Below are 23,696 nucleotides of genomic sequence, written 5' to 3'. Positions count from 1 at the left end.
ATAATGCTGACACCAAGGACTGCCTAAGTGGTTATTAAAACCCAAGTATAATGCTGACATCGAGGACTGCCTGAACTGGTGATTAAAACCCATGTATAAAGCTGACACCAAGGACTGCATGAAGTGGTGATTAAAATCCAAGTAAATTGCTGACACTGAGGACTGCCTGAAGTGGTGATTAAACACAAGTATAATGCTGACACCAAGGACTGCTTGAAATGGCGATTAAAACTCAAGTATAATACTGACACCAAGGACTGCCTGAAGTGGTGATTAAAATCCAAGTATAATGCTGACACAGAGGACTGCTTGAAGTGGTGATTAAAATCCAAGTATAATGCTGACACCAAGGACTGCCTGAAGTGCTGACTAAAACCCAAGTATAATGCTGACACCGAGGACTGCCTGAAGTGGTGATTAAAACCCAAGTATAATGCTGACACCAAGGACTGCCTGAAGTGCTGACTAAAATCCATGTATAATGCTGAACTGAGGACTGCTTGAAGTGGCGACTAAACCCAAGTATAATGCTGACACCAAGGACTGCTTGAAGTGGTGATTAAAATCCAAGTATAATGCTGAACCAAGGACTGCTTGAAGTGGTGACTAAAACCCAAGTATAACGCTGACACCGAGGACAGCTTGAAGTGATGATTAAAACCCAAGTATAATGCTGACACCAAGGACTGCTTGAAATGGCGATTAAAACTCAAGTATAATGCTGACACCAAGGACTGCTTCAAATGGTGATTAAAACCCAAGTATAATGCTGACACCAAAAGGTTTCAACAACAAACATGTGCATGCAAAATCACTGTGCATTATTACATCAATTCTTTCTGTTGCTGTTGAATCACAACAAAACAAGGTTGTTTTTTTCAACACTAGAGACCATTATTTTGTGAAAACCATCAACGTTAAAATCAATTTGCTTTTTCATTGTTCTGTTAGTAAAATATTAATACCTTGAGTTAATTGCAAAAAATATATAAATTTCTTCTCACCATTGAGGAAATCTCTAATAATAAACATCTTTTACTTCACCAAGTACTCATTTCGGATCCTTGATAATAAACAGTTTTTACTTCACCAAGTACTCATTTTGCATCTTTGATAATAAACAGCTTTTACTTCACCAAGTACTCATTTCGCATCCTTGATAATAAACAGCTTTTACTTCACCAAGTACTCATTTCGCATCCTTGATAATAAACAGCTTTTACTTCCCCAAGTACTCATTTTGCATCCTTGATAATTAACAGCTTTTACTTCACCAAGTACTCATTTCGCATCCTTGATAATAAACAGCTTTTACTTCACCAAGTACTCATTTCACGTCCTTGATAATAAACAGATTTTACTTCACCAAGTACTCATTTTGCATCCTTGATAATTAACAGCTTTTACTTCACCAAGTACTCATTTCGCATCCTTGATAATAAACAGCTTTTACTTCACCAAGTACTCATTTCGCATCCTTGATAATAAACAGCTTTTACTTCACCAAGTACTCATTTCGCATCCTTGATAATAAACAGCTTTTACTTCAAGTACTCATTTTGCATCCTTGATAATAAACAGCTTTTACTTCACCAAGTACTCATTTTGCATCCTTGATAATAAAACAGTTTTTACTTCACCAAGTACTCATTTTGTATGCTTGATAATAAACAGCTTTTACTTCACCAAGTACTCAATTTGCATGCTTGATAATAAACAGCTTTTACTTCACCAAGTACTCATTTTGCATGCTTGTCTGGATAGCTTTGATCACATTTTTTACTTCACCAAGCACTCATTTTGCATGCTTGTCTGGATAGCTTTGATCACATTTTTACTTCAGCAAGTACTCATTTCGCATCCTAGTCTGGATAGCTTTGATCACATTTTTTACTTCACCAAGTACTATCTCGCATCCTTGATAATAAACAGATTTTACTTCACCAAGTTCTCATTTCGCATCCTTGATAATAAACAGCTTTTACTGCACCAAGTACTCATTTCGCATCCTTGATAATAAACAGCTTTTACTTCACCAAGTACTCATTTCACATCCTTGATAATAAACAGCTTTTATTTCAAGTACTCATTTCGCATCCTTGATAATAAACAGCTTTTACTTCACCAAGTACTCATTTCGCATCCTTGATAATAAACAGCTTTTACTTCACCAAGTACTCATTTTGCATGCTTGATAATAAACAGCTTCTACTTCACCAAGTACTCATTTTGCATCCTTGATAATAAAATAGTTTTTACTTCACCAAGTACTCATTCATAAGCTTGATAATAAACAGCTTTTACTTCACCAAGTACTCAGTTTGCATGCTTGATAATAAACAGCTTTTACTTCACTAAGTACTCATTTCGCATGCTTGTCTGGATAGCTTTGATCACATTTTTTACTTCACCAAGTACTCATTTCGCATCCTAGTCTGGACAGCTTTGATCACATTTTTTACTTCACCAAGTACTATCTTGCATCCTTGATAATAAACAGCTTTTAATTCACCAAGTACTCATTTCACATCCTTGTCTGGATAGCTTTGATCACATTTGCCAATGAGTAGGCTAATTTAACGTTGTTTAATTGTTTTACTTACATAATACTGTTTATACAAGACTGAACTTGCCATTTGAAAAGAGCTGACCGGACACCAAACTAATCACAAGCTTTAATACAATGTAGGATTTGCATGACTTTTTACTTTTATTTATACCACCCACTTTATTTGATTTGATACAAAAAATGTAATTAACGTGATAATAAAAAGCAGGTCTGCTTTTAATTGAGTGTAACAATACAAGAAATACTTCCACTATCAAAAGATCAAAAAATGGAGGGCACTTAATTAGGTTCTCACAAAAAATATTCACAGACATAGCTGTGATGGTAGACCAACATTTTTCACAATTTAATACAAGAAAGCATTTATGATGATTACCCTGAAAGATAAAGCTAAACCATATATTTCACTTGAAAAAACTCGTTTATCTGGTATCTGCTTATAAGCGTTGCTACCAATAAGCAATAGTGACATTTTAATTGATCAAAATTTTGTTTGAATAGTCTTATATACAATATACTGAGACGGTTGTTTGGAAAGAAAATTTAACGACTATACAACTGATGTCTCAAGGCTTCATTACAGATTTTGAACTCGATTTGCTTCACATTCAACAAATTGTGGTCAATTTTGGGGTATTTTCTAGTTTTAAAACGTGGGATCCACACATGACCCAACATTATAAGCGAGTTGTGAGTTTATCTAGGGAGTCAGGTATAATGAGGATGTAAAGGACTGCTTGAACTGGCAATTAAAATGAGTGTAATGTCAATACCAGGACTGCTTGAACTGGCGATTAAAATGAGTGTAATGTCAATACCAGGACTGCTTGAATTGGCGATTAAAATGAGTGTAATGTCAATACCAGGACTGCTTGAACTGGTGATTAAAATGAGTGTAATGTCAATACCAGGACTGCTTGAACTGGTGATTAAAATGAGTGTAATGTCAATACCAGGACTGCTTGAACTGGCAATTAAAATGAGTGTAATGTCAATACCAGGACTGCTTGAACTGGCGATTAAAATGAGTGTAATGTCAATACCAGGACTGCTTGAACTGGTGATTAAAATGAGTGTAATATCAATACCAGGACTGCTTGAACTGGCAAAATGTCAATATCAGGACTGCTTGAACTGGGGATTAAAATGAGTGTAATGTCAATACCAGGACTGCTTGAACTGGTGTTAAAATGAGTGTAATGTCAATACCAGGACTGCTTGAACTGGTGTTAAAATAAGTGTAATGTCAATACCAGGACTGCTTGAACTGGCGATTAAAATGAGTGTAATGTCAATACCAGGACTGCTTGAACTGGCGATTAAAATGAATGTAACGTCAATACCAAGACTGCTTGAACTGGCGATTAAAATGAGTGTAATGTCAATACCAGGACTGCTTGAACTGGTGCTAAAATGAGTGCAATGTCAATACCAGGACTGCTTGAACTGGTGTTAAAATGAGTGTAATGTCAATACCAGGACTGCCTGAACTGGTGTTAAAATGAGTGTAATGTCAATACCAGGACTGCCTGAACTGGTGTTAAAATGAGTGTAATGTCAATACCAGGACTGCTTGAACTGGTGTTAAAATGAGTGTAATGTCAATACCAGGACTGCTTGAACTGGTGTTAAAATGAGTGTAATGTCAATACCAGGACTGCTTGAACTGGCAATTAAAATGAGTGTAATGTCAATACCAGGACTGCTTAGAGTATAACCTTGATATCAGGACTGCTTGAACTGGCAATTAAAATGAGTGTAATGTCAATACCAGGACTGCCTGAACTGGTGATTAAAATGGAGTAAAATGTCTATATCAGGACTGCTTGATCTGGTGATTAAAATGAGTGTAATGTCAATACCAGGACTGCCTGAACTGGTGATTAAAATGGAGTAAAATGTCTATATCAGGACTGCTTGATCTGGTGATTAAAATGAGTATTATGTCGAAATTGTGCATCTACTTATCTGAAAATCAGACGACTAACCTGAAAATGAAATATATGTCCACAGTCCAGTGTCTTGGTTTCTTCCACGCTGAGACCATCATGGCAGATCACACAAATGTCTTCATCATTCTCTGTATCTTCAGGTGGTAAATATGGACTCTGGAAAACAGTTTATTATTAAAGTTGTGTTGCACTTGCTTGTGATACATAATATAAAGTTTGTCCATACTCGGGTAGCAAATTTGGATGCTTGCTTGTGATACATAATATAAAGTTTGTCGGGGTGGCCGAGTGGTCTAAAGCGTTCTCCATCACGGACCACTGCCATCTCACCTCTGTCTGCTTGTGTTCGAGCCTCGGGCTCGGCCAATGTGGATATGTGAGAAAGCTTGCCGGTAGCTTCTCGTGGGTCAGTGGTTCTTTCCGGGGTTTTCCCGGGTTCTTCCTCCACCATTAATACTGGCCGTCATGTATAGCCTATCTTGTGCTGAAAAATGGCATTAAATCCTAGAACAACAACAACAACAATAAACTCTGTCCATACTCAGGTGGCAAATTTGGACGCTTCCTTGTGATACATGATATAAAGCTTTTCTATGTCATAAAGCAAGTCTCTAATACAAGTGATATTCCATTACAGTTCAACTCCAAGTCAAGACACTAATTACAGCTGGGTTGACTGGAGCACCAATAAATAATTACCTTGCCTAGTGAAAAGAGTGTGAAAAATCCCATATATGGAACCCTGGGACATGCATGTAAATAAATCTGCTGGAGACATTTAGAGAAGTAAACTTTTATGTCATTTATTTATTACAATATAAAGTTTTCTGTCATTTATTACAATATAAAGTTTTCTGTCATTTGTTTATTACAATATAAAGTTTTATGTCATTTATTACAATATAAAGTTTTATGTCATTTATTTATTACAATATAAAGTTAAAAATTAAGAATGTTTTGGGTGTTCTTATATAAATCGTTATTCTGGGTAAGCATTTTTCTTGACCTGCTGATAGCTGCAGCAGAAGTGAACAGCCTTTTTGTAATAACTTTGTAGCAGTAACCATTAGTGCGTGTCTCTACTAAATGACATGTTTTTTGTAATGTGTTTGAGAAACTGAGCTAAATGCACACATTGATGATTCCCCTGCTGTTACAACCTGTAAGTGATGCTCACGTCTTGCTATCTGCAACAGAGAATAAACAATAAACAAAAATCTAAATCTTGCAGTACCAGAACACCGACTAAAAATACCTGAACACCACTGCTTGCCTACACTGCACATAGGACTTTATACAGACTAAAAAGGACAAACACCAGTTTACACTCACTAAAGAGACTAAAAAGACAAACACCACTGCTCACATACACTGTACATAAGACTGCATAGAGACTTAAAAGACAAACACCATTTTTATATATACTGTACATAAGATTGCACTGAGACTAAAAAAGATAACACCACGGCTTGCATACATTGCAATTTTTGAGCCATGAATAACAGGGTTTGCGTGCAATTTCGGATGAGAGTAAATGGGCATAAAGTAATACCAAGTTTTCAGCACACAGTGTACAAGACAGCGAATACACTATCAATCGGGTGACGTGCTGGTGATGCAATCATCACCAAAAGCATGTGATGCCACCCAAGCAATGCACAACTTGACTGAGATAGCATTTAGTTTTAGGGTGTATTAACGATTTAACAGTCATGTGCTGTAAAACAATCCAACTAAAAATAAAACTTCACTTCTGATTTGATGTAATATGTATCAGGAGAACACTTTTTTTCAAACTACTGGCTGGTGATGAAAAGGAATTTTCTAAATGCAGCCCACCTTTAGTTGCAAAATCAGTCATTATAATTCCTGATGTAGAGTTATCTGTTTAATTTTTCATTGCAATATAAACAAATCCCCGTCCCCACCCACGACACACACTTGCTACATAAATGTAAATCCCTATCCTATGCTGGATGATGTTGTTGTAGGGTTTAACGCCATTTTTTAGCACACAATAGGCTATACATGGCGGTCAGTATTAATGGTGGAGGAAGAACCAGGAAAACCCCCGGAAAGAACCACTGACCCATAAGAAGCTACTGGCAAGCTTTCTCATATATGCACATTAGACGAATCCGAGACTTGAACCCATGCACACTGCCTATGCTGGATGAAAGTTCGTATTTAATTTTTAATGTGTAATTGTCCGAGACAATGACCAGTGTGACTAACCTACAATGTGCATCATCTGATAATGTTAATTTACCTATGTAACAGAAAAATTAAATCAATACAAATATAAAATACCTTCTCATATGGATAAATGTAACCTAATTTTTTACTAATCTATCCAAGTAAAACATAAAGGAAACAAATGTCCCGTCTTTGTTTACAAATAATACAGTTATCAAATGTTAGCAAGTTTTCTGATTTAACAAATTGTCCTTATTAGTATGCAAACTTTCTCAAAACTATAATGCATTTTAAGAATATATTGTCCGAATAAAGATGATGTTGTTGTTGTTGTTCTAGGGTTTAATGCCATTTTTCAGCACAAGATAGGCTATACATGGCAGCCAGTATAAATGGTGGAGGAAGAACCCTGGAAAACTCGGGGGAAAAACTACTGACCCATGAGAAGCTACTGGCAGGCTTTCCCACATACCCATGCTAGCTGAGCCTTGGATTCGAACCCACGCTGACAGAGGTGAGATGGCAGTGATCCAGAACGGTGAGCACTTTAGACCACTCGGCCACTCGGGGCACTGTCAGAATAAATATGCCACACCACAGTGCCTGAAACTGACATCAACACAAAACTGATGTGCAAGAGTGACAGACAGACAGACAGACAAACATAATGCATTTTCATATACTGTTAAATTTGCTGCAAATAAAATAAACAACCAATGAGAAATACTGCTGGATGATATATAGATTATACATCAAATGATATGAAGGAATAATCAATGGTAACTTAGGTGAGAATATATAAGATGGACGTAAGGACATTAAAAAGGTGATAAATATTACATGTCATATAACTTGGGGTTCTGTCAAATATTTTACTCTCCTTAAATTTTGACTGACATCATACCAGATAAGGACCCGACACCTCTGGTGATAAACTGTCGTGTCCTTGGGATTTCCTTATCTCTGTGTACCATTTCACAATGGCTGTCCCCATCATAATTATCATGCTGACACAGGTCTTCATACTGTCCAGCCAGGGTACCAGTATGAGTGTACTTGAAAGGAGGAAAACCCCAAGGGATATCCACATAGTGGTCAGATTCCTTGTGTCAGTGGATGAACCATGGAAGTGAGTAAATCAAAAGCTTTTATGTTATTATCCAAATAACTTTATACAAGTCCATGCCCTAATGTGTTTACACGTGTACCATGATGCCTGTCTTTGCAGACACCTTTATATAAAGGACTCAATCTCCATCTAATATGTGACCCTTTCACTGTCTATTAAAGTGATTCCAATCATCATAATTTTGGAAACCTGGCATAAATCTTAAAATTCACTCAAACTTAAAAATCAAATATCTAAAGGCTGAATTTAAAACTATCTCTCATAGTAGGCAAGTGCTTACAGAATATGTCATGCATAAATACAATTTTCAACAAAAGTCCCTTGAGTGGACAAAAACTCTGCTGACTGAAGAGAATTTCTTGATTGAAATCAGATCCACAACCACTTAGTTCCCATGCTTTTCTAAAGATAAATTTCCAGGTCATTTCCAGGGTTTTTCCAGGATGAAATTAATTTTTTTCAAGGTTCAAGGTTCACATGTGATGATTGCAGAATGGAACTAAAGAACATTTTTGATTCTAAAACATGCATTTTCTAAATCTAAAAGATGGTTCTCTTTCAAGACTCTCCAAAACATAAAAGCCAGAAAAGATGATCATGTACAGAACCACAAAATGTATTACATGAAACAAGTTTGATTATATTCCTATAATTTGGCATATAAAGTCATTTCAATGTACAGAATAAAAATTCTGTACATTGAAATGCTGACCTGCATTATGTTGCCAAGTGGGTACAATGCAATGAACATAAAATAGTTTTGGTTCCTTTCAAACCTTTAATTGTAAAATATTTATCTGTGCCAATAAAATCCCAAACAAGCTTTTTCAAACAACCTAATCTCCTTAAGACGATCTGGTTAAAAATCCATTATTTAAAAAACATTTGAAATGGGTCGATTTAAATTTTGACAAAAGACCTTCAAAATTATATACTGCTGTATAAACAAGAACTGAATTTTCTGTAAAATCAATTTGACTTCTTGTAATTCGTCAAACCAGTCCCCAAACCTGTATTGATACAGGGTCTTGAATCATTTTTTAATATATAATACAATGGACGACAATTTCTCATTTTGGCTTTGGGACTCAATCAACAATTTGGACTACAAAATTTGGCTTAAAACGAATAGCAGTCCGTTTTCTAATCCGGGTTTCCTTCGAATATTCCCACCCCATTTTTCATATTTGGACATTTAGGTTGGGGTATGGGGTCATTGCAATTACATATAAAAACTTTGGAATTTGCTGCCACCATGCATAGCGACATATGGTAGTCGCTTAACAGTGGGACTAAAAAATTTAAATTTATGTTATATCAACTCGTACCTGAAATCGATAGGAAAATGATTTATTTATTCAGAAAATGGCAAGTATTATAAACGTCATGTCTTTAAGCCACTGACAGACTAGACAAAACTATGGCATAGATGAAACCTGACCCTGTACTCACCATTTGCATTACTAGTCAGATGACTTCACAAATCTCAAAGACAACATTGGGAGTCCAATAGTCATGTGATATCAACAACAAACTCCTTTATAATGTTGTTGTACAGAAATTCAATTATATTAAATGAAAGTCAGGCACTTTTTGTAAAAACCAGCAATCTGACCAGTCTGATTTATCAACCAGAGAGCACATGTCAACGTGGTAGTCACGTGATACAACAAAACTCTAAAACTTGTTCTTGGAATATATAAATATGGAAAATTTTGTGTCCTTTCATTTTTGTATTTTTATTACAACCAGCATATGACTTTCATTTAATATTTTTTTCTCTACAACAGCTGAAAATGTGGGTTGTTAGATTTGTGTACTCGCTGACTAGCAATGCAAATTGCGAGCACCAGGTAATATTTCATCAACGCCATAGTTTTATCTTGTCTTTCAGCATATTAAAGACATAACGATTTTAATACAATTTCTGAGAAAATAAGTAATTTTCATATCAATTTCATGCATGTATTGCTCGATCTAACAACGTTCAAGTTTGCACTTCCATCCGGTAAGCAGCTAAGCTTTGCCACGACCATGTTGTCCTCTTGTGATGCTAGACTGGTTTTCATAGCTTCTATGTAACGAAAGATACGGATATCATGCTGAGTTTGAAAATAAAAGTCTACTAGATGAATCTAATCCACTGAGCATTTGGATTGACTCAGCATGTATGTTTATTGCAAGCACCCAAATGATCCATACTGCACCCTCCGAATATTCTTCTTAGAACTTGATAAATTTAACTTATGATCAGTTTAATTATGACTCAATTAGGTGATTGTTCCAGGGGTCAAGTGGTGGCAGAAAATTCCTGGGTTTTTCCCAACTTTCATCAATATTTGCTAAATTCAAGGACTTTTCACAGTCCGGAAAAAATTATCATTTCTCCTGACTTTTTCCCGATTTCCCGGTAGCATGGGAACCCTGTGTTCTGGTCACCTTTCAATTACCCAATGGAAATGCAGCTTTCAAAAATCTGAAAGTGAGTCAATTTGTTCGGAACACACATTGATGCTCTTCAGCCACACTGCTCAGTCTCCCAAATGCGAAGATATAAGACTTAATCTGATTGGCATATAAAATCGGCATTTATGGTAATAGAAAAAGGTCACCAGAACATGACCCCTAAGCAGTTGCTGTCAGATCTTCATGTAGTGTGGTGGAGATCTGATTGTAATCAGATCATCAAGACCACATAATTTCTTCTTTTTAAGTGCTAAGTTTTGAAACCACCTCCAGTACTTTTTGCGCAATAACAATATTTTAAAATTAGTTGCTGCTATGGTGGCCATATTGGCTGTAAGATTAAAGCCATTTTCATTTAGAACTAACAAGAATATGACTCAATTAGGTGATTGTTTCTGGTGTTAAGTGGTGGCAGAAAATTCCTGGTTTTTTCCCAACTTTCACCAATATTTGTGAAATTCAAGGACTTTAGTAGTAGCAATAACAAGATTTTGACATGGCTAGTAGTGGCCACATTGGAGGCCAGATCACCACCATGTTCACCAGCAAGACATCATAAGAAATCTTCCAGTGAAAAGCTCCGTATCATTATGGCAATTTCAGGAGGAGCAGCAATAAGATTCTCAAGATGGCTGCTGTGATAGACAAGTTGGGACCAACTAGAAATAAAACCTCTTGTTGATACAACTTTTCATTCAGGAGTAGAAATAACAAGATTTTCCTTAATAGGTGCTGTGATCATATTGGATGTTTGAGTGGGACCATTTTCATTTAATACCAACTAGACAACATAAGTAGTCTTTTGGTTAAAACACCATTCTGACATGACCATCCTGACATGGCCATTCTGACATGACCATTCTGACATGGCCAGTCTGATATGACCATTCTGACATGGCCATTCTGACATGACCATTCTGACATGACCATTCTGACCATTCTGACATGACCATTCTGACATGACCATCCTGACATGGCCATCCTGACATGGCCATTCTGACATGACCATCCTGACATGGCCATCCGGACATGGCCATTCTGACATGACCATTCTGACATGGCCATCCTGACATGGCCATTCTGACATGACTATTCTGACATGACCATCCATTAAGGTGAAGTAACATAAAGATGGCCACTGTGGCAACCCTACTGGATATCCTCTTTCATTTAAGACCAACTATACAACGTGATGAAAGTGTGTGCAAAGTTTCATGTCAATCCTGCAATCAGTTTAGGAAGAGTAACAATGACAAACCTGTACCAACAGATTGATGGATGACAGACAACATACTGACAACAGACAACAGGCCTACCCAAAAACTTCTGATCCACAATCAGTTGAGCTATGAATTCAGACGTACAGGACACAATATCCCGTCATGATATAAATGCATACCATGCTTCAAAAACGAAAAGAAGACTCCTGCATACTGCCCATCCCTCCCCCAGGAGGTAAGGGTGGTGTATAATAACTGCATACTGCCCATCCCTCCCTCAGGAGGTAAGGGAGGTGTATAATTGCATACTGCCCATCCCTCCCCCAGGAGGTAAGGGTGGTGTATAATAACTGCATACTGCCCATCCCTCCCCCAGGAGGTAAGGGAGGTGCATAATAATTGCATACTGCCCATCCCTCCCCCAGGAGGTAAGGGTGGTGTGTAATAACTGCATACTGCCCATCCCTCCCCCAGGAGGTAAGGGAGGTGCATAATAATTGCATACTGCCCATCCCTCCCCCAGGAGGTAAGGGTGGTGTGTAATAACTGCATACTGCCCATCCCTCCCCCAGAGGTAAGGGAGCCGTATAATAATTGCATACTGCCCATCCCTCCCTCAGGAGGTAAGTCTGGTGTATAATAACTGAGATCCTATATGTAAATTCTGCAGAGAAGTCATTATGGACTTGACGATACCATATATATGACAGTCCCAGTGAGATCCTATATGTTGTTGTTGTTGTTGTTGTTGTTGTAGGGTTTAACGCCATTTTTCAGCACACGATAGGCTATACATGGCGGCCAGTATTAATGGTGGAGGAAGAACCCTGGAAAACCCCAGAAAGAACCACCAACCCACGAGAAGCTACTGGCAAGCTTTCTCACATACCCACATTGGCTGAATCCGAAACTCGAACCCACGCAGACAGAGGTGAGATGGCAGTGATCCATAACAGACAGCGCTTTAGACCACTCGGCCACTCAGGGCCCCTGATCCTATATGTGACAACCCCAATGAGACCACAAATGGGACAGTCTAAAAGAGATCATACATGTGACAGCCCTGATGAGATCATTCATGACAGCCTATACAGGTCAAGTAATAATTTCATCTCAAATCGAGAGGATTCTCTATTACAATACACGATACTATTAAAAATCACTATGGGACCAACAACCATACCCACCTTATAATGAGGTATTTTATACATGTCACCTAAACATGACTATGGGACCAATGACAATAGATACATTATAATGAGGTATTTTATACATGTCTCTATTAAAAATCACTATGGGACCAAAAACCATACCTACCTTATAAAAAATCACTACGGGACCAACAACCATACCCACCTTATAATGAGTTATTTTATATATGTCTCTTTTAAAAATCACTATGGGACCAACAACCATACCCACCTTATAATGAGGTATTTTATATGTCACTCTTAAAAACCACTCTTAAAAACCAATATGGGACAAATGACCATACCAACCTTATAATGAGGTATTTTATACATGGAACTGTTAAAAATCACTATGGGACCAATGACCATACACATCTTATAATGAGGTCTTTTATACATGTCACTATTAAAAATCACTACTGACCAATGACCATACCCACCTTATAATGAGGTATTTTATACACTTAACCATTAGAAAATGCAATGAGATCCATTACAATATGTTCCCTATACTGAGGTATTTTATACAAGTATCATGTACTTTAAAATCACAGGTAAAAAAAAACAACAATGATGTTACATAGTTATGATCACTGATTGATATATAATTGGGTTATGTAATGGTTTGGTTGCATGCTGCCTAATCATATTTGAATACAACTCCTCATTATAAGGTGGGTATGTATAAAATCCCTCAGTATAAGATACATATTGTCGTGGATATTTTAAACTGCTCTTGCTGCCCAACTGGTTAGAGTGTTCACCTTGGATGCATGAGGTCGTGGGTTCAAAACCGGTCAAGTCATACCCAAGGCTTGTAAAAATGGTACTATCAGCTGCCTCAATTGGCATTCAGCATTAAGAGGTTAGTTGTTAGGACTCGTCGGCCTGGTGTCAGGATACTGTGACTGGGTGGAACATGATGCCACATACACACACACACACACACACACTGTCTCTATATACTTATTTTTTATACTTTTTAAATGCCAAGGTGACATTTAAGAGAACACTAAGATCCTTATATTTTTTCAGTAACTGTAGGGCCACTGTGGTGTCACCTCAAGTTATAATGGGAACAGATTATCAGCATGCTCCCACAGTTAAAGTGGACATGTGTGATGAAGGAAAACTCACCTTCAAGATGGAAATGAATCCAAATAAAAGAGACACTTATGTAAGTAAAGACTCGTACATTTCTTCTCACACTAAAAGTATTTTCATGTGACATGGATGTCTTCCATCAATATAGTGCAAATGAAAATTGGTTCAATGTGAAAAGGCAATGTTCCAAGTCACAGAGGGAACACAGGTCTAATTTTTTTCAGAAAATTGTAACAATTGAACATGACCTATATTCTTCCTAATATAAACACTAACCCTAACAGTGAATCATCAACAAATATGGTAGCATAGATAGGTAATACAATAAAGACTGTCTTGAGTGACTGCCCCTTCCGACAACAAATATATTCTTTTGTTGTTGTTGTAGTAGGGTTTAATGCCATTTTTCAGCAAAAGATAGGCCATACATGGCAGCCAGTATAACTGGTGGAGAAACAACCCTGGAAAACTCCAGGAAGAACCACTGACACGAGAAGCTCCTGGCAAGCTTTTTCACATACCCACATTAGCCAAGCCTGAGAATCGAACCTATGCAGACAGAGGTGATATGGCAGTGATCCGAAACAATGAACACTTTAGACCACTCGGCTACTTGGGGGCCGCCCTCAAGTAATGTGGTCTCTCCTTAGGTAATCCCACTATATCTATATTGAAATTATTATGTAGAAATCTCGCCAGAGCTACACATTTTCCTCAAGATTAAAAACATCTAGTGTGAATAGTATTCGGCCAGAAGTTAAAAAGGTTTTGGAGCCAAGTCACAATCAAATCCAGCTTTTATAAAATGTCTCTACATTGAGTACATTCATATCACAAGGATAATCAATTCAAAATGGCCACCATTGCTTAACAGGCTTGAGGTAGCTGATCTGGATTTTTGGATTGTTTCTCATTGTCATATGTGTTTGTGGACTGTGTTCATCTACTATATTGATGTCATCATGCATTGGCTGCTCTATTAGAGTGCATTTCCTTCACTTGCTTGATTTGGCAGGGAGGAGGTAGGAGAACTATCAGACTTTTTCTCATTCATTTTGCCCCACTTGTACTACAATTGTATTGTTTTGAATTTGTATTATCATGTTACAACTGATTTATGCTATGATGGACCCTCATCAATTGCATTAAATAACAACTCCCTGGCACTCAGTACTACATTGTGAACTAGACTTAACAATCTGGGACTACATTCATCTTCAATTAAATGTAAATGGCAGGTGATGAGTCAAAGTGTGTGATATAACACCCTCCATTTACTCCACAAAGTCATTCCTACACCACTCCTGCCGAGGTGGAACTGCTGTCATTGCAAAGAACTCCAGAATTTACCATTTTAACTACACTACAACTTTCCATTTCTAACACACATAATTTAAAACAGTTCAAATCTCACTCACAAAGGAACAAAGGTCAGTTGATTTTCTGGCTCCATTGCCCTCCTCCGATTAAAAAAAAAACAAGCTGACCGAACCTCTCTCTTTGGAGCAGTTTCTGAATCTTCTGGAGCATGGAAATTCGATAGGTGGCAACCTGATTATTCTTGGAGATTTCAACTTTCACTCTGACTGTCCTGGAAACCCAAACACATCAAAACTCCTAGATTCAATTAATGTTTTCAACCTCAAACAGTTAGTTAATCCACCCACCCATAAACATGGTCACATTTTAGACTGCTTTCTTCATAGACCTGATGATAATATTCTATTCCCACTATGAAAACTAAGTCATATGGACAATGTTGTTTTTTTTGGCATACCAGGGCCCAGCAACGTGGAATGAATTGCCCACTGAACTTAGACACAAAGACAAAGTGATCCCATTCAAGAGTGCTCTTAAAACTCACCTATTTCGACTGCAAGAACAAACTTAAAGACCTAATAATGTTTCCTACCTTAAATAATTCAGACCTGCCAACCCTGACGAGTCTGTCTCAGTAAGGCAGTCAATTTTTTTCCGTAAGATTGACCAGTTTTCAGTAAGGTGTGACAAAATATCAATAACCGCTATTGTAAAGCTGGAAAACGTAATTAAACGTCTGACACATCGACGATAAACAGTATGTTCAACTCAAAAGTTTGTAATGTATGCATAGACTTTATTTACCACTAGTACAGTTGCACGAACTCTAGTTCCAAACCCTATGCAGCTCAATGACTTGTTATTATCTCTCAACTTGACATAATTCTTGGAAATTCTGTTCCATTTCACATGATGACAGCAATCATGTCTCCCACAACGAGACATACCCAAATTGGCATGTGATGTCCAATAAACGTAATTGTGTCCTTTCCAGCTTTTATACACAAGAATCTGAATACTTCTTTTTATTCTTCTGTTTTGATTATCAACACTTTTCTAGAAGCTTATTTTCCCTTTCGTCTTAAACATGTATTTCTTTCTGGACGCCATTCTTTAAAAAATTCTATAATCAACAGTTTGATCATGCAGACATTTCGCATGAACAAACAGGTGCAGTTTAAAGCGTCTGGGGTGCTGCTGTAAATTTAGTCTGATTCCCTGACTACTTTTACTAATTCTAAGATGAAACCCGGATCCAAATAAAACATGGCTGAACCAATTATCCGGATTTTTTGGCAACAATAATTTTTCCGTAATTTTTGCTAGTATGCTGTAAGTTGTATTTTAAGAGTTGGCAGGTCTGTAAATACTTTTAGCATGTTTATGTTTTCTAATTTCATGGTGTCTGTTTTGCAATCATATCATTATATATGTTTGGTTTTGTTATGTTACAGGTGTTGTCTAATGTTGTAAAGTACTTAGAGCGTCTAAAGATTACGCGCTATACAAAGTTCTCATTATTATTATTATTATTATTATTATTATTATTATAATGTACCAATAGCCTTAAATGTGCTGATGAAATAAGTATTGCTGTATCGCAATGATATAATCCAGAATGTTTCTGTCTTTGAATTAATTCACAATAATCCCAAAATAGTGTTTCAGTCCAAATGTCAAAGATAAGCAAAACAAGACCTTCTCAGTAAGGCAGTTCATTTTTTTCCCCAAAGTTTTACCAGTTTTCAGTAACATGTTATAAAATATCATACAGTGTTATTGTTAAGCTGGAAAATGTGCATTTAAAAAGTTCAGTGTTTGAAACTGATGCAGCCACAGTAAACATTCTGTTCAACTAAAAGGTTTGTAAAAGAACATGTACAGCTTAATTACCTCAAGTGTAGTTGCACAAACTGGCGCTCATTTGTTTTTGCAGATATCTCTAAACTTGATGTAATTCTCAGAATTTTTTGCTTGATTTTATGTGACAATGGCAATCATATCTCCTGCCAAAAGACATACTCAAATTGACACATATCCCTCTCTATCTTGAATCACTTGCTGGACACCATTTTTTGAAAACTCCATAATGAACAGTATGGTAATACCGATGTTTTCCATGAAAACTCCATAATGAACAGTATGGTCATACCGATGCTGTCCATGAAAACTCCATAATGAACAGTATGGTCATACCGATGCTGTCCATGAAAACTCCATAATGAACAGTATGGTCATACCAATGCTTTCCATGAAAACTCCATAATGAACAGTTTGGTCATACCGATGCTTTCCATGAAAACTCCATAATGAACAGTTTGGTCATACCAACGGTTTCCATGAAAACTCCATAATGAACAGTTTGGTCATACCGATGCTGTCCATGAAAACTCCATAATGAACAGTATGGACATGCCGATGTTTTCCATGAAAACTCCATAATGAACAGTATGGTCATACCAATGCTGTCCATGAAAACTCCATAATGAACAGTTTGGTCATACCAATGCTTTCCATGAAAACTCCATAATGAACAGTTTGGTCATACTGATGCTTTCCATGAAAACTCCATAATGAACAGTTTGGTCATACCGATGCTTTCCATGAAAACTCCATAATGAACAGTTTGGTCATACCGATGCTGTCCAAGAAAACTCCATAATGAACAGTTTGGTCATACCGATGCTGTCCATGAAAACTCCATAATGAACAGTTTGGTCATACCGATGCTGTCCATGAAAACTCCATAATGAACAGTTTGGTCATACTGATGCTTTCCATGAAAACTCCATAATGAACAGTTTGGTCATACCGATGCTGTCCATGAAAACTCCATAATGAACAGTGTGGTCATACCAATGCTGTCCATGAAAACTCCATAATGAACAGTGTGGTCATACCAATGCTGTCCATGAAAACTGCATAATGAACAGTTTGGTCATACCAATGCTGTCCATGAAAACCCCATAATGAACAGTATGGTCATACCCATGCTGTCCATGAAAACTCCATAATGAACAGTTTAGTCATACCCATGCTGTCCATGAAAACTCCATAATGAACAGTTTAGTCATACCGATGCTGTCCATGAAAACTCCATAATGAACAGTTTAGTCATACCGATGCTGTCCATGAAAACGCCATAATGAACAGTTTGGTCATACCGATGCTGTCCATGAAAACTCCATAATGAACAGTTTAGACATACCGATGCTGTCCATGAAAACTCCATAATGAACAGTTTAGTCATACCGATGCTGTCCATGAAAACTCCATAATGAACAGTTTAGTCATACCGATGCTGTCCATGAAAACTCCATAATGAACAGTTTGGTCATATCGATGCTGTCCATGAAAACTCCATAATGAACAATATGGTCATACCGATGCTGTCCATGAAAGCTCCATAATGAACAGTTTAGTCATACCGATGCTGTCCATGAAAACTCCATAATGAACAGTTTAGTCATACAGATGCTGTCCATGAAAACTCCATAATGAACAGTTTGGTCATACCGATGCTATCCATGAAAACTCCATAATGAACAGTTTGGTCATACCAATGCTGTCCATGAAAACTCCATAATGAACAGTATGGTCATACCAATGCTGTCCATGAAAACTCCATAATGAACAGTATGGTCATACCGATGTTTTCCATGAAAACTCCATAATGAACAGTATGGTCATACCAATGCTGTCCATGAAAACTCCATAATGAACAGTTTAGTCATACCGATGCTCTCCAAGAAAACTCCATAATGAACAGTTTGCTCATACCGATGCTGTCCAAGAAAACTCCATAATGAACAGTTTAGTCATACCGATGCTGTCCATGAAAACTCCATAATGAACAGTTTGGTCATACCGATGCTGTCCATGAAAACTCCATAATGAACAGTATGGTCATACCAATGCTGTCCATGAAAACTCCATAATGAACAGTTTAGTCATACCGATGCTGTCCAAGAAAACTCCATAATGAACAGTTTGGTCATACCAATGCTGTCCATGAAAACTCCATAATGAACAGTTTAGTCATACCGATGCTGTCCATGAAAACTCCATAATGAACAGTTTAGTCATACCGATGCTGTCCATGAAAACTCCATAATGAACAGTTTAGTCATACCGATGCTGTCCATGAAAACTCCATAATGAACAGTTTGGTCATACCGATGCTGTCCATGAAAACTCCATAATGAACAGTTTGGTCATACCGATGCTGTCCATGAAAACTCCATAATGAACAGTTTGGTCATACCGATGCTTTCCATGAAAACCCCATAATGAACAGTTTGGTCATACCCATGCTGTCCATGAAAACTCCATAATGAACAGTTTGGTCATACTGATGCTGTCCATGAAAACTCCATAATGAACAGTTTGGTCATACCGATGCTGTCCATGAAAACTCCATAATGAACAGTTTGGTCATACCAATGCTGTCCATGAAAACTCCATAATGAACAGTATGGTCATACCAATGCTGTCCATGAAAACTCCATAATGAACAGTATGGTCATACCGATGTTTTCCATGAAAACTCCATAATGAACAGTATGGTCATACCAATGCTGTCCATGAAAACTCCATAATGAACAGTTTAGTCATACCGATGCTGTCAAAGAAAACTCCATAATGAACAGTTTGGTCATACCGATGCTGTCCAAGAAAACTCCATAATGAACAGTTTGGTCATACCAACGGTTTCCATGAAAACTCCATAATGAACAGTTTGGTCATACCGATGCTGTCCATGAAAACTCCATAATGAACAGTATGGTCATACCAATGCTGTCCATGAAAACTCCATAATGAACAGTTTAGTCATACCGATGCTGTCCATGAAAACTCCATAATGAACAGTTTGGTCATACCAATGCTGTCCATGAAAACTCCATAATGAACAGTTTAGTCATACCGATGCTGTCCATGAAAACTCCATAATGAACAGTTTGGTCATACCGATGCTGTCCATGAAAACTCCATAATGAACAGTTTGGTCATACCGATGCTGTCCATGAAAACTCCATAATGAACAGTTTGGTCATACCGATGCTTTCCATGAAAACCCCATAATGAACAGTTTGGTCATACCCATGCTGTCCATGAAAACTCCATAATGAACAGTTTGGTCATACCGATGCTGTCCATGAAAACTCCATAATGAACAGTTTGGTCATACCGATGCTGTCCATGAAAACTCCATAATGAACAGTTTGGTCATATCGATGCTGTCCATGAAAACTCCATAATGAACAGTTTGGTCATACCGATGCTGTCCATGAAAACTCCATAATGAACAGTTTGGTCATACCGATGCTGTCCAAGAAAACTCCATAATGAACAGTTTGGTCATACCGATGCTTTCCATGAAAACTCCATAATGAACAGTTTGGTCATACCGATGCTGTCCATGAAAACTCCATAATGAACAGTTTGGTCATACCGATGCTTTCCATGAAAACTCCATAATGAACAGTTTGGTCATACCGATGCTGTCCATGAAAACTCCATAATGAACAGTTTGGTCATACCGATGCTGTCCATGAAAACTCCATAATGAACAGTTTGGTCATACCGATGCTTTCCATGAAAACTCCATAATGAACAGTTTGGTCATACCGATGCTTTCCATGAAAACTCCAGAATGAACAGTTTGGTCATACCGATGCTGTCCATGAAAACTCCATAATGAACAGTTTGGTCATACCGATGCTGTCCATGAAAACTCCATAATGAACAGTTTGGTCATACCGATGCTGTCCATGAAAACTCCATAATGAACAGTTTGGTCATACCGATGCTGTCCAAGAAAACTCCATAATGAACAGTTTGGTCATACCGATGCTGTCCAAGAAAACTCCATAATGAACAGTTTGGTCATACCGATGCTTTCCATGAAAACTCCATAATGAACAGTTTGGTCATACCGATGCTGTCCATGAAAACTCCATAATGAACAGTTTGGTCATACCAATGCTTTCCATGAAAACCCCATAATGAACAGTGTGGTCATACCCATGCTGTCCATGAAAACTCCATAATGAACAGTTTGGTCATACCAATGCTGTCCATGAAAACTCCATAATGAACAGTTTGGTCATACCGATGCTGTCCATGAAAACTCCATAATGAACAGTTTGGTCATACCGATGCTGTCCATGAAAACTCCATAATGAACAGTTTGGTCATACCGATGCTGTCCATGAAAACTCCATAATGAACAGTTTGGTCATACCGATGCTGTCCAAGAAAACTCCATAATGAACCGTTTGGTCATACCGATGCTTTCCATGAAAACTCCATAATGAACAGTTTGGTCATACCGATGCTGTCCAAGAAAACTCCATAATGAACAGTTTGGTCATACCGATGCTGTCCATGAAAACTCCATAATGAACAGTTTGGTCATACCGATGCTTTCCATGAAAACTCCATAATGAACAGTTTGGTCATACCGATGCTGTCCATGAAAACTCCATAATGAACAGTTTGGTCATACCGATGCTTTCCATGAAAACTCCATAATGAACAGTTTGGTCATACCGATGCTTTCCATGAAAACTCCATAATGAACAGTTTGGTCATACCGATGCTTTCCATAAAAAAATATGTGCAATTCCAAGCATGTGATGTACTTCTGCAAAGTTAGTCTGTTTTCCGGACCAACTGCACTAAATCTAAGATGAAAGCCAGATCAAAATCAAACAAGAATGAGCCAATAATCCAGATTTTACCACAACAATCATATTTCCACAGGTTTTGCTTTTACTCCCTAAGTCTGTATTTTAAGGGTAATTTTTTTAAGACTTACAGCAAACTGTAAGGATATGCAGGTCTGGATCTGCATCCTATATATTTGTCTGTAGAATAGAGAAGTCAAACTAAGACAACTGACATCTGTGGTTTCTATGGAGCTGTCCTTAAAGATAGGTTCCATTATAAACAGAAAGGTATCTCCTTATTAGCACAAGATCCCTGTTGGCATTGTTGTTGTGGGGTTTAATGCCATTTTTCAGCACACAATAGGCTATACATGGCGGCCAGTATTAATGGTGGAGGAAGAGCCCGGGAAAACCCAGGAAAGAACCACCGACCCACGAGAAGATTGTGGCAAGCTTTCTCACATACCCACATTGGCCAAATCCGAGACTCGAACCCATGCAGAAAGAGGTGAGATGGCAGTGATCCATAACGGAAAGCGCTTTAGACCACTCAGCCACTCGGGGCCCCGTATTTTAAGGGTAATTTTGTAAGGACTTACAGCAAACCATAAGGGTTTGCAGGTCTGGATCTGCATCCTATATATTTGTCTGTAGAATACAGAGGTCAAACTAAGACAACTGACATCTGTGGCTTCTATGGCTCTGTCCTTAAAGATAGTTTGCATTATAAACAGAAAGGTATCTCCTTATTAGCACAAGATCCCCATTGGCATAATGCCTAGCAATGCTATATAACCCTGAATCCTATAATTCAAACAGTAATACTCAGTTTAGACTTTGAACATACTGGTACAAAATAATGGATCTTAACACACTTTGTTAGTCTCCAAATCGTGACATCAACTTTTTCATATCAAACCTAAAGTTAATGCTAGAACGTTGCTAATATCACGTTTTTTTTTTATTATAGCTGGTGACTGTTACATTCTACACAACTGTAATTCATGCAATGCCTCCCTCCTGTCAGTTTGGCTGGAATGGAAGTTCCATTGAGCCCATCCCCGACGCATATGATACATCTCCACTACCAGGCTGCCTAACCCAGGATTCCCAACAAGGGTATCATCCTACAACTTATATGTTCCACATCTTGGACTGGATGTGGCTATGAATTGCAAGCACAACTACATTTCTAATCAAACAGAATTAAAGCACATCCAGCATGACTACCGCCTCTGTTAATTACTCTGTGATCCAGTAAAATACCTCAACTGTAAATATTTCATAATCCAGTGATTCACCATGAATGCTGCCTCTGTTAATTACTCTGTGATTCAGTAAAATACCTCTACTGTAAATATTTCATAACCCAGTGATTCACCATGAATACTATCTCTGTTAATTACTCTGTGATCCAGTAAAATACCTCTACTGTAAATATTTCATAATCCACAAGAAACAACAGGCAAATGCAACAAGAAACCAGCAATGTGAAGCAACCAGGACTGTTCCCGAGCTCTCCTTCCCACTAATGACAGCCAACCATTCAACTGTAAGGGACCTTTATGGATCCACAAATTGAGGCCAAACTATCAGGGTTCCTTGAACCCATAAAAGCCTGGGGGAGGTGGCACAATTCCCTTCACAAGGAACAACTAGCAGGCTGTGGTGCAGTCAGAAAAAAGTGGCACATGCACAATTGTGCGCATGCCACTATGATTAAACTCAACAACAACAACATGATTCACCATGAATACTGAATACTTCCTCTGTTGTGAACATTTTATAACCTAATGAACCAGAAAAATAATGCTTATGTTGTAAACATTTCATGACTCTGTGATCCAGAAAAGTTCCACCTTCCACCTCTGTTCTGAAT

General features: G+C 37.7%; 2 protein-coding genes across 3 annotated transcripts in view; one reads left to right on the top strand and one right to left on the bottom strand.

The window, feature by feature from the left end:
- The window catches only part of LOC149792448 (uncharacterized), a 124,534-nt gene that overhangs the window by 3,601 nt on the left and 97,237 nt on the right, over positions 1-23,696 (bottom strand). For both annotated transcript variants that reach the window (XM_089971028.1, XM_089971029.1), the window contains one exon: positions 4,558-4,677. In XM_089971028.1, coding sequence (XP_089827154.1) covers positions 4,558-4,677 — 120 coding nt within the window. The remainder of the gene's footprint in view (positions 1-4,557; positions 4,678-23,696) is intronic.
- LOC149792449 (uncharacterized) lies at positions 7,689-23,204 on the top strand. The gene is made up of 3 exons (XM_089969390.1): positions 7,689-7,846; positions 13,758-13,899; positions 22,788-23,204. Exons 1-3 carry the CDS (start codon positions 7,698-7,700, stop codon positions 22,986-22,988), a joined length of 492 nt encoding a protein of 163 aa, XP_089825516.1. The 5' UTR covers positions 7,689-7,697; the 3' UTR covers positions 22,989-23,204.

The sequence above is a fragment of the Sinohyriopsis cumingii genome, chromosome 9, assembly GCF_028554795.1.
Source record: "Sinohyriopsis cumingii isolate HCF-2022 chromosome 9, ASM2855479v2, whole genome shotgun sequence".
Classification (NCBI taxonomy): Eukaryota; Metazoa; Mollusca; class Bivalvia; order Unionida; family Unionidae; genus Sinohyriopsis; species Sinohyriopsis cumingii.
Note: the sequence above shows the minus strand (reverse complement) of the source record. Positions and strands in the feature narration are given on the sequence as shown.